The sequence below is a fragment of the Bubalus bubalis genome, chromosome 7, assembly GCF_019923935.1.
Source record: "Bubalus bubalis isolate 160015118507 breed Murrah chromosome 7, NDDB_SH_1, whole genome shotgun sequence".
Lineage (NCBI taxonomy): Eukaryota > Metazoa > Chordata > Mammalia > Artiodactyla > Bovidae > Bubalus > Bubalus bubalis.
In genome coordinates, this window is record NC_059163.1 from 44,887,595 (window position 1) to 44,899,926 (window position 12,332).

The 12,332-nt window shown below is 44.0% G+C and overlaps 1 protein-coding gene across 1 annotated transcript in view; it reads left to right on the plus strand.

Moving 5' to 3' along the window:
* The first annotated feature begins 5,526 nt into the window (after window positions 1-5,526).
* IGFBP7 (insulin like growth factor binding protein 7) overlaps window positions 5,527-12,332 on the plus strand; it is a 76,439-nt gene continuing 69,633 nt past the window's right edge. The window contains exon 1 of the mRNA XM_025290001.3: window positions 5,527-6,057. Coding sequence (XP_025145786.1) covers window positions 5,583-6,057 — 475 coding nt within the window. The 5' untranslated portion in view covers window positions 5,527-5,582. The remainder of the gene's footprint in view (window positions 6,058-12,332) is intronic.

Here is a 12,332-nt window from a genome sequence, read left to right on the forward strand (position 1 = left end):
CGAATTTTTCCTAAATAGCCCTACCTCAATCAACCCCAGCAGCACACTAACCCCCATTCTATACAAGGAGGTTGTGGGATAAAAGCCTATTGGAGGATGCAAGGGGCTTCTCCTCTCCCATGCCTCTCCCCGCCCCCACCCAGAGAAGCCAAGGAAGGCGAGTGGGAAGCCAATGTATTTGTGATTGTTGCAATACAGGGAGACAAACATTCCATTTTCCAATTAGACATTTGGTGAGAAGGATGGGCACAGAGAAACACAGCAGGGTAGGCTGCATGGCACCATGGGTTTTCTACAAATGCCGCTGAAGTTTTCCAGCCAGAGAAGTCTCAAAGATGCCCAACCAAGAAGGATGCTTGCCAGGTATGAGGACCCATCAGTGAAGGGTATTAGATTGTACTATGGATTGGGGCTAAAGCTCAGCTGGTAAAGAATCTGCCTGCAATGCAGGAAACCCTGGTTCAATTCCTGGGTCAGGAAGTTCCCCTGGAGAAGGGGTAGGCTACCCACTTCAGTATTCTTGGGCTTCTCTGGTGGCTCAGATGGTAAAGAATCTGCCTGCAATGCGGAAGACCTGGGTTTGATCCCTGAGTCGGGAAGATGCTTCGAGGGAGAGCACAGCAACCCACTCCAGTATCCTTGCCTAGAGAAACTCCATTGACAGAGGAGCCTGGTGGGCTACTGTCTATGGGGTCACAAAGAATCAGACACAACTGAGCCACTATGCATACATGGATTGGGATGGAGAAATTTTTGCTGAAGTTGGATAGAAGAGAAGGGGCTAAAAGGAGATAGCTCATGTGTCATTGCCTTTCATCCAAAAACCACCAGGAAAATACCTATAGTCAAGTAAGGTGGGTTTATTACTCATCATAGCAAAACAGAATAGACTCCATACAGAACTGCTGGGAGTCCCAGTAAGAGGGAGTTAGAAAGAAACTATTATGGGATTTGGGGTTGGTTGGGAAAGGTTCAAAGAAGCTGGAGCTTGCCCTAGATAGAAATAATTCAGTGACTGAGTATCTCAATATATCATATCTATAAGGAAGGAAGACGAGCAATATAAAGCTATAATTGGTAAAGTAGCAGTCTTGTTCAGCGAAGAGATGAAGGTTCTTAGTATTTTATGGGTGGCAACTTGTCTGAAGTGGGGAAGATTATGACTCTCACAAGAAACCAACCCTGCTGGCACCTTGATCTTGGACTGCCAGCCTCCAAAACCGTGAAAATAATCAGCCTCTGTGGTACAAACCACACAGTCTGTGGTACTGTGTTATGATAGCCATAGCAAACTAACACAGGCCTATAACAAGTAAACAGACTGAAATAATAACCAAAGACTTCCAATGAAGAAAAAGCCCAGGTCCAGATGGCTTCACTGAATTTTCAGTTCAGTTGCTCAGTCGTGTCTGACTCTGTGACTCCATGGACTGCAGCACGCCAGGCCTCTCTGTCCATCACCAACTCCCAGAGTTTACTCAAACTCATGTCCATTGAGTCGGTGATGCCATCCAACCATCTCATCCTCTGTCATCCCCCTCTCCTCCCATTTTCAATATTTCCCAGCATCAGTGTCTTTTCAAATGGAGTCAGCTGTGGCCAAAGTATTGGAGTTTCAGCTTGAACATCAGTCCTTGCAGTGAACACTCAGGACTGATTTTCTTTAGGACAGAATGGTTGGATCTCCTTGCAGTCCAAGGGACTCTCAAGAGTCTTCTCCAACACCACAGTTCAAAAGCATCAATTCTTCGGTGCTCAGTCTTCTTCACAGTCCAACTCTCACATCCATACATGACCACTGGAAAAACCATAGCCTTGACTAGATGGACCTTTATTGACAAAGTAATATCTCTGTTTTTTAATATGCTATCTAGGTTGGTCATAACTTTCCTTCCAAGGAGTAAGCATCTTTCTATTTCATGGCTGCAGTCACCATCTACAGTGATTTTGGAGCCCAGAAAAATAAAGTCAGCCACGGTTTCCACTGTTTCTCCATCTCTTTGCCATGAAGTGATGGGACCCGATGCCATGATCTTCGTTTTCTGAATGTTGAGCTTTTAGCCAACTTTTTCACTCTTCTCTTTCACTTTCATCAAGAGGCTCTTTAGTTCTTCTTCACTTTCTGCCATAAGGGTGGTGTCATCTGCATATCTGAGGTTATTGATATTTCTCCCGGCAATCTTGATTCCAGCTTGTGCTTCTTCCAGCCCAGCATTTCTCATGATGTACTCTGCATATAAGTTAAATAAGCAGGGTGACAGTATACAGCCTTGACGTACTCCTTTTCCTATTTGGAACCAGTCTGTTGTTCCATGTCCAGTTCTAACTGTTGCTTCCTGACTTGCATACAGGTTTCTCAAGAGGCAGGTCAGGTGGTCTGGTATTCCCATCTCTTTCAGAATTTTCCACAGTTTATTGTGATCCACACAGTCAAAGGCTTTGGCATAGTCAATAAAGCAGAAATAGATGTATTTCTGGAACTCTCTTGCTTTTTCCATGATCCAGAGGATGTTGGCAATTTGATCTCTGATTCCTCTGTCTTTTCTAAAACCAGCTTGAACATCTGGAAGTTCACGGTTCACGTATTGTTGAAGTCTGGCTTGGAGAATTTTGAGCATTACTTTACTAGCATGTGAGATGAGTGCAATTGTGCAGTAGTTTAAGCATTCTTTGGCATTGCCTTTGTTTGGGAAGTCTTTCACTGAATTTTACTTACCATTTAAAGAAGAATTGTACCAATTCTTCACAAACTTCCAAAAAAAGCAGAAGATAAATACTTTCTGATTCAGCCTACAAAAACCACTATTATCCAGATATCAAAATCAAAGACATCACACAAAAAGAAAATTATAATCCAATATCTCCTATGAAAACAGATGCAAAAATCCTCAGCAAAATATTAGCAAATCTCATCTAGAAACATAAAAAAAGGGCTATATATCATGGCCAAGTGAAATTTATTCCAGGAAGGCAATTTTGGTTCAACATTCAAAAATCAATTAAGGTAATACATTATATCATAGAATAAAATACATCTTTATTGATCATTTCAATAGATGCAAAAAAGGCATTTGACAAAATGCAATACCTCTTCATGATAAAAGCACTCCACATATTGGAAATAGAAGGCAATTTCCTCAATGTAACAAGAACATCTATGAAAACATAGATGTTTAACATCTTACTTAATGGCAAAAGACTGAAAGCTTTCCCTCTGAGATCAGGAACTAGGAAAGGATGCCTACTCTCAACACTTCTATTATATAATATTATATATAATATATATATGTATATTATTTATTTATATATATATATATAATGTAATGCTAGAGGTTCTGACCAGGGCATTTAGGCAGGAAAAAGATATACAGGGCATCCAGATGAAACAGGAAGAAGGAAAATTCTTCTATTTGCAGAGAACATATCTCATCTACATATCTAGGCTTTTCGTCTCACCAGAACTGAAGCTGAATGGGAAACAGTATCTTCCTTCTTGAAAGGCAGGAGTTGTCAAGTTTCTTTGTAAAGACTCCCCTTTCCTGCCTTTTCTCCTTCTTCTGAATAACCACATCGCTCTATTTTCAAGTCCTCCAGATTGGTGTCATCACACAGAGCCAAGGCACCCCCTTCAGTGATAAAAACCCTGCTTGCCCTTCCACTTGCTGGGCAATGAGGTCCCCCCATCGAAGAGACACTACTGTGCCATGCATTTGGGTTCTTCCTGCTGACTCCACTCAGGGTGTGAAAAACCCTGGAGGTACAGCCCTGAGTGGTGCAGCTGCTGTCCGTGCCTGCCCCTACTCCCCAGACCCTCCCTACACAAAACTTTATACAGTCTGAGGGCAGCCGAATCTGGTCACAGAGCCCACCCTGCCCAGATCCGACTTGATAATCAATCACCTTTCCTGGCTGTCTTCCCTCCTGCTCACCTCGTCCTGCCTCTGCCCCCTCCCCTCTGTTGATGCATCCTGACCTCAGGTAAACGACTTGCCCAGGAATCCTTGTCTCAGGTTCTGGAGATCTGAAAACTACAATAGTCACAGCGGGTCATGAAGTCAACTTAGTGGACCTTGACCAGGGAATTCATAAAACTGAAATAGAATAGGCAGTATCAGAGTGCCCTGTCTGCATTTGGTTCAATTTGGGACAGTAGACTGGGTCGTGTAAACTCTATAACTGGGGGACAAAGGTAAGAACACTTATGAAAAATCTGCTCTAAAGACTTTTCATTGTTTTATAAACAATTTTCTTGTCAACATAGACCTTTAAAAGAAAAAAAAAAGTGCTTTTTTAGAAATATGCTAGAAAAATAGCACTTTTCTAGAATATTCTAAGGAGAAGCCAGAAAATAAGAGCTAAGTTTTCCCGATAGGAGGGCCCTTGATATTTTATTCTCTGAATGTTGTGACTAATTTTCAAAAAAAAAAAGTACAATAATTATCCAAGGAAGCCTCTGGTGAGAGTGACATCTAGAGACTGCTGGTGGTATGGTGAACCGCACACTGAGTTAGCAATCCTAACCCTTGGATTTATGCTAGGAAAAAAGAATTCAAAGAATTCAAATGCAGTGTGTAGAATGACACACACGGCAGTGCTTAAGTTTCATAAACCTGGAAACAACTTAAAAGTCTGCTTAATAAGAGGGATTTATGGAGCCCTTTCTCTCGGAAAAAAAGCTTTGAAGTTTAGTTTCCAGAGTACTTTTCAGGAAGACTGAGGGGGGAGTTGTCAGTCGTTTATATAAAAATAAAAACCTCAACAGAATGACTGGTGAAAATTGGGGCGCTCTAGCGGCCTCAGTGGCCGCACTCCCCGCCCCCCCCCCTCCGCCACACCCTCAAGTCGAGCTCAGGCCTCCAGAGGGGTTTGGTGGCAGTCCAGCACCACATATTATAAACTGAGGACACAACCAGCTCTCGCATGGGTTCCAGTACTCACACATAAAACTTGACATGAGAAAGCACAGGGGGAGCAGGAAGTTATGAGGTTCCAAAAAGAGGAGCGGTTGGCAACAATTTGTCCTTTAAGCTCGGCACCCAAGACCACACCAGGCTTGTGGCCAACCGGGACACAAAATCTCCAAGTGGGGTTTGGAAAACGAATTGTTCTTAAAAGAGCTTCGCAAACCGCAGAACGATCACTACTCAGGTCTCCCAGACCCACGAGAATATAATGGATTACACAGGAGACCATCTCAAAGTTGTTATGAAGAAGTATAAATATTCGGACTACGAGAGCCGAGGAACAAGGGTGTGAGGGAGCTGTTTTCACTAAGGGCGATTCCCCAAGGATGGGGTGCACGCAGCCCTGGGGAGCAGGGGGCCGAGCAGGACCCGGCGGGGCGCGCTCGGAGCTAAAACCCAAAGCCAAGTGGCGTGAGACCGAGCATCCCCGGGCCCGCGACGCCCCGCCCGGCCCCGCCAGCAGGGGCGCGCCCGAGCCCCGCGGTTCCGGGCGGGGCGGCGCGGGCCAGGCGGCCCCGCTCTCGCCGCCCCGGGGTGTGGTTCCCGCGGCCGGGTTTAAAACGCTGGCCTGCGGGGTCCGGCTCACTCGCGCTCCCGCTGCCGCCACCGCGCCCCGCCATGGAGCGGCCGCCGCTGCCCGCCCTGCTCCTCGGCGCCGCCGGGCTGCTGCTCCTGCTCCTGCCCCTCTCCTCTTCCTCCTCTTCGGACGCCTGCGGCCCCTGCGAGCCGGCCGCCTGCCCGCCCCTGCCCCCGCGGGGCTGCCAGCTGGGCGAGACCCGCGATGCATGCGGCTGCTGCCCGGTGTGCGCCCGCGGCGAGGGCGAGCCGTGCGGGGGTGGCGGCGCCGGCAGGGGGCACTGCGCGCCGGGTATGGAGTGCGTGAAGAGCCGCAAGAGGCGGAAGGGTAAAGCCGGGGCAGCAGCAGGCGGCCCGGTTGTGAGCGGCGTGTGTGTGTGCAAGAGCCGCTACCCCGTGTGCGGCAGCGACGGTGTCACCTACTCCAGCGGCTGCCAGCTGCGCGCCGCCAGCCTCAGGGCCGAGAGCCGCGGGGAGAAGGCCATCACCCAGGTCAGCAAGGGCACCTGCGAGCAAGGTGGGCACCTGCGCTTTCCCCTTGGATCCCGCCCCGCCCCGCTGAGAGAGCCGGGCGCCCCCTCGCGGCGCAGAGCCGGCAGGGCGTCTGCGGCCTGCGCGCCAGGCTGATTCCCGCGGCTCCTCCCGTGGGCATCCCAGGAGACAGAGCTGGGGGAGTTGGCGGTCGTGGGATGCCGGGAGGGAGTGATGGGCGACGCCTCCTCTTCTTTTTTTTTTTTTTTTGTGATTTTATTTTGAGAGTTCGGTGCGTGCGCCAAGAAAGTGAGGACTCATGGAGAAAAGATTTCCCGATACCATAGACTCTCCCGTCCCCAAAGCCCACCCAGCTCATACCAACAACTGGCAAATCGATTCACGAAAGCTGCCCACATTCTTTGGGGAACCCAGAAATACATTTTCGCCTTTTTCTTTCTTGGCTTGAGTGTCTAGATAGAGATGAAGGCAAGAGATAGGGAAAAGGAGTTTGACAATGAAATACAGAATAAGGACTTTCAGAGAGAAGTTGTCTCATGTTTGATGGACTAGATTGTAAGAATTTTAAAAATTAGATTTCATGATTTCTTAATGTCAAGGGAAATAATTCACTTACTGGACTTTACAGATTCTCAAACAGTAATTTAAACTAGCTAGTTATTTGTGGGGAGAAAAAAAAATACCTCTTTAAAGATGTCGTATATATTATGAACCTTATAACCATTTTGTTTTTCTTTCTTATTCCTTCTTTTCTTTCTTTCTTCTTCTTCGTTTTTTTTTTTTTTTTTTTGAATAATTTGTCCCCAGGATGCACTTTTCAGCAGGAATGCCTTTGAGGTTATGTTTGGTCGTTTATTTTATTCCAGACAAGTCCAAGCTTGCCGTAAATGAAAGGGGAAAATAAAGAGAGTCTGGACTTGCAAAATAAAAGGAGGGGGCTTTTAATTCTCAAGTCTGAAATAACATTTTCCATAGAAAGCAGTTTCAGGGGAAAGTTAGAAATCCAACTTTGGCAGCCTCATTCCTGGTCCCAGCCAAGGCAGAGAAAGGGAGAGAGGAGGCAGTTCTCCTGAAATGACAGAAGCAGTTGCTCCTTTAACACAGCTCAGACTTTCTCCAAGCTCCCAACCAGTTATTTTGTTAGAGATTTTCCCAGAAGTCCAAATGGCAAATAGGTCATCTGTCACTGATTGAAAGCTTTAAATAGTGTAACCAACTTGCCGTTAACTATATTATCATCACCTTAAACTTAGAAAAACCACAGTGCAAAGTAATCCACATGCTCTTCCAACAGAAACAGTCATTTGTTCCTTTGGATCTAACTTATCAGTCATACCATGAAAAGAGAAATGTGCATAGTTGAAGAATTCATTCCAAATATTGACATTTTTCTTACACATTCCAAGGGGAATTTTTCCCCACAGTCTCCAAATCAGTGGAATTTGCCTTATCAGAGCAGAAGGTTAGCTTGGAGATTATTTAAGTATTATGGTCACTTCTAGCCTGTAGCTAGTTTTATTCATCTTCTCTCGTTGCTATTTACATCTCTAAACACTCACACAGTGCAGTTATAAAATATTGAGACTGATAGTCATGTAGAAGTAGTCATGTAACCTCATTATCATGTAAACCGAGATCCTCAGCATCTCTCCAATGTCATGAGGTTACAGACCTAGTTTTCCTTTATGTTTGGGAAAATGTTAAGAGAAATAGCTTCTGAAACTGGAAACTTTGTCATAAATTAGTTTTTTCCCCCCAATCTAAATTTAGAGTTAAGGAGTCTAGTGCCTGAGACCATTTTATAGAAAAAAGCCAGGGAGAGCAGAAAAGAATGTGAGGTCCACCAGAGTACATTTCCACAGCAGAGATAAATGGGACTAAAGCCAGATCTAATTTATTTCTCCTGATTCCTGAATGTGTTTTGACACATCACAAAAGCAAACCCATCAGAGTGCCTTTAACTTCTGTGCCATTTAGTACTGGGACTTTGAAAAGAATAGAAATGCATTTTCTAGGTTCTTCCAGTCTAGAAAGGGTTCTTCTTCTACCCTCAGAAGAAACTCAAGTTATGCATCCTCAAGTATTGAGATGGAGAGGGCATCACTGTTTGTCTCACTTAACCTGCATTTACTGAGACCATGTGGCAGGTGTCGGCACTCTTGCTAGATGCTGTACAGTTGAAGATGCACAAAAGAAGTCTGGTCTTGCTGATTAACAAAGTATCCATATGAGTTACAAACCTGTCACCCAGAGCACTTTCCCTGGAGTCCAGGAGAACCCTGATCTAAAAGGTAGTGACCTAGTAATCTCACCTAAGACTGTCATCATGAATTTAGTGCCATTAGATCTTATTGAGGTCCCTGAAATCATGAGTAACTAGAAGAGATTTGAAAATTCAGTTTAATTAAAAGTTAATAGAGGGACTTCCCTAGTGGTCCAGTGGCTAAGATCCTGTGCTCCCAATGCAGAAGGCCTGGCTTCGATCCCTGGTCAGGGAACTAGATCCCAGTTCAGTTCAGTTCAACATGTATACCTGTGGCGGATTCTTTTTGATATTTGGCAAAACTAATACAATTATGTAAAGTTTAAAAATAAAATAAAATTAAAAAAAAAAAAATAGCGTCCAACTCTTTGCGACCCCATGAACTGCAGCACACCAGGCCTCCCTGTCCATCACCAACTCCCGGAGTTTACCCAAACCCATGTCCATTGAGTCGGTGATGCCATCCAACCATCTCATCCTCTGTCATCCCCTTCTCTTCCTGCCCTCAATCTTTCCCAGCATCAGGGTCTTTTCAAATGAGTCAGCTCTTCACATCAGGTGGCCAAAGTATTGGAGTTTCAGCTTCAACATCAGTCCTGTGAATGGACACCCAGGACTGATCTCCTTTAGGATGGACTGGTTGCTGCAAATAAAAGTCCACATGCCACAACCAAGACTTGGCACAGCCAAACAAATAAAAATAAATTTTTAAAAAAGTTAATAGAGATGCCAAGATATGTAATAAAATCTCACAGGGAAGAACACCATGCCGCTTTATTCTGGGTCTTGGTTACTCCTTTTGTGCATAATCCTTTATATCTGAGTTACTTTGCAATCCCTTGGTACTTGTGTCTCATTCCCTCTTCTCCCTCAGAATTAATTTTTTACTTGTAGAATCAGAATTCATTCTTAAAAGACTCTTTCTTGCTAGTCCCTTTGTTGTTTGCTCTTATTCCGTTGTTAAGTCATGTTTCCGACTCTTTGTGACCCCATGGACTTCAGCACACTAGACTGCACTGTCCTCCACCATCTCCTGGAGTTTGCTCAAATTCATGTCCCTTGAGTCAGTGATGCCATCCAACCATCTCATTCTCTGCTGCCTCCTTCTCCTTTTGCCTTCAATCTTTTCCAGCATCAGGGTCTTTTTCTCATGAGTCAGCTCTTCAAATCAGATGACCAAAGTACTGGAACTTCAGCTTCAGCATCAATCCTTCCAATGAATATTCAGGGTTGATTTCCTTTAGGATTGACTGATTTGATCTCTTTTCTAAGAGACTCTCAGGAGTCTTCTCCAGCACTACAATTTGAAAGCATCAATTCTTTGGCACTCAGCCTTCTTTATGGTCCAACTCTCACATCTGTACATGACTACTGGAAAAATCATAGTTTTGACTATACAGACCTTTGTTGACAAAGTGATGTCTCTGCTTTTATATACACTCTCTATGTTTGTCATAGCTTTCCTTCCAAGGAGTAAGTGTCTTTTAGTTTCATGGCTGGCAGTCACCATCTGCAGTGATTTTGGAGCCCTAGAAAATAAAATCTGTCACTGCTTCCGCTTTTTCCCCATCTATTTGCCATGAAGTGATAGGATAGAATGCCATGATGTTATGCCATGAATTTTATGAATGTTGAGTTTCAAGCCACCTTTTTACTCTCATCTTTCAACCTCATCAAGAGGCTATTTGGTTCCTCTTCACTATATGCCATCAGGGTAGTATCATCTACATAACTGAGGTTGTTGATATTTCTCCCGGCAATCTTGATTGCAGTTTGTGATTCATCCAGCCCAGCACTTCACATGATGGATTTTGCATATAGGCTTCCCTGGTGGCTCAGACGGTAAAGAATCTGCCTGCAATGCAGAAGAACCAGGTTTGATTCCTGGGTTGGGAAGATCCCCTGGAGAAGTGAATGGCAACCCACTCCAGTATTCTTGGCTGAAAATTCCATGGACAGAGAAACCTGGTGGGCTACAGATCACAGGATCGCAAAGAGTCAGACATAACTGAGCGACTCCAAATAAATAATACTTTGCATATAAGTTAAATAAGCAGGGTGACAATATACAGCCTTGTCATACTCCTTTCCCAATTTTGAAGTTGTTCCATTGTTCCATGTCCAGTTCTAATTCTGTTACTTTTTGACCTGCATAGAGGTTTCTCAGGGGACAGGTAAGGTGGTCTGGTACACCCATCTCCAAGAATTTTCCAGTTTGTTGAGATCCACACAGTCAAAGACTTTAGCATAATCAATGAAGCAGAAGTAGATGTTCTTCCCTTGCTTTCTCCATGATCCAACAAGTGTTGGCAATTTGATCTCTCGTTCTTCTGCTTTTTCTAAACCCAGCTTGTACATCTGGAATTTCTCAGTTTATGTACTGCTGAAGCCTAGCTTGAAGGATTTTGAGCACAACTTTGCTAGCAGGTGAAATAAGCAAATGGCTCAGACAGTAAAGAATCTGCATGCAATGCAGGAGACTACTGTTCGATCCCTGGGCCAAGAAGATCCCCTGGAGAAGGGAATGGCTTTCCACTCCAATATTCTTGCCTAGAGAATTCCATGGACAGAGGAGCCCTGGCAGACTACAGTCCATGTGGTCACAGAGTCAGACTATACTGAGTGACTAGCACTTTCACTTGAACATTCTTTGGCATTGCCCTTCTTTGGGATTGGAATGAAAACTGACCTTTATAGTCCTGTGGCCACTGCTGAGTTTTCTAAATTTGCTGACATATTGAGTGCAGCACTTTAACAGCATCATCTTGAAGGATTTTGAATAGCTCAGCTAGTACCTCTAGGACCAACTTAAAACTACCTAGCACTTCACAATAACTCTCTTATTTTGATTTTGGCCTCTTCTCTCCAATCACCTTTATGGTCCAGCCACAGTAATTGTTTGCTCTTAGCTGTTGTTTGCAGTCACACCTTCACTTATCTTTCCACTCTTGGAACTCTTAGCCTTCAAGGATCAGCTGGTATCATTGTCTTTATGAAACCCCTTGTCTCTCCCCTCCCCTCCTTACCCCTCATAATTATGTTCTTGTCCTTCTTCAGCTCTGTGTAGGCTTCCAGGCATCTTTTTTATTTTTTAATGTTCTGAGTCTGTTTATATACTCTGTGGGAGGTGGAGGATGTTACTTTATTTTTTATTGGGGTAACATTGGCTTATAACATTAGATACATTTCAAGTATACAACATTATATTTCTACTTCTATATACCCAACAGGGTGCTCACCACCAAAACTTTTGTTTCCATCTGTCTCCATACAGTTGACCCCCTTTACTCATTTTGCTGTCTACCCCACCCCACCCACACTGGTCATCACTGCTCTGTTCTCTATAGCTACCTGTTTGTTTTTGTTTGGCTTGGTTTGTTCATTTATTTTGGGTCTTGGGTTGTTTTGTTTTGTTTTTTTAATTACACATAGAAGTGAAATCATACAGTATTTGTCTTTTTCCTTCTGACTTATTTCACTTAGCACTGTACCCTCAAGATCCATTCCATGTTGTCACCAATGATAAGATTTAATCTTTTTTATGGCTGAGTAATATTGCATTGTATATATATGTGTGTGTGTGTGTGTGTGTACCATATCTTTATCCGTTCATGTGTCTCTGGGCACTTAACACTGTTTCCCTATCTTGGCTATTGTACCTTTGTAAATAATTCTATGATAAACTTAAGGTGCATATATCTTTTCAGACTTTGTTGTTCAGTTGCTAAGTTGTATCTGACTCTTTGCAGTTCCATGGACTGCAGTATTCCAGGCTCCTCTGTTCTCTGCTATCCCCTAGAATTTGCTCAAATTCATGTCCATTGAGTTGGTGATGCTATCTAACCATCTCCTCTATCTTTTCAAATTAGTGTTTTTGTATTCTTGGGGTAAGTAGCCAGATAACTGTATCATATGGTAGTTCTATTATTAATTTTTTGAGGAATATCCATATGGTTTTCCATAGTTTCTGCACCAATTTACATTCCCACCAACAGTGTACAAAGGTTCCCTTTTCTGCCCATCCTCACCAACACTTG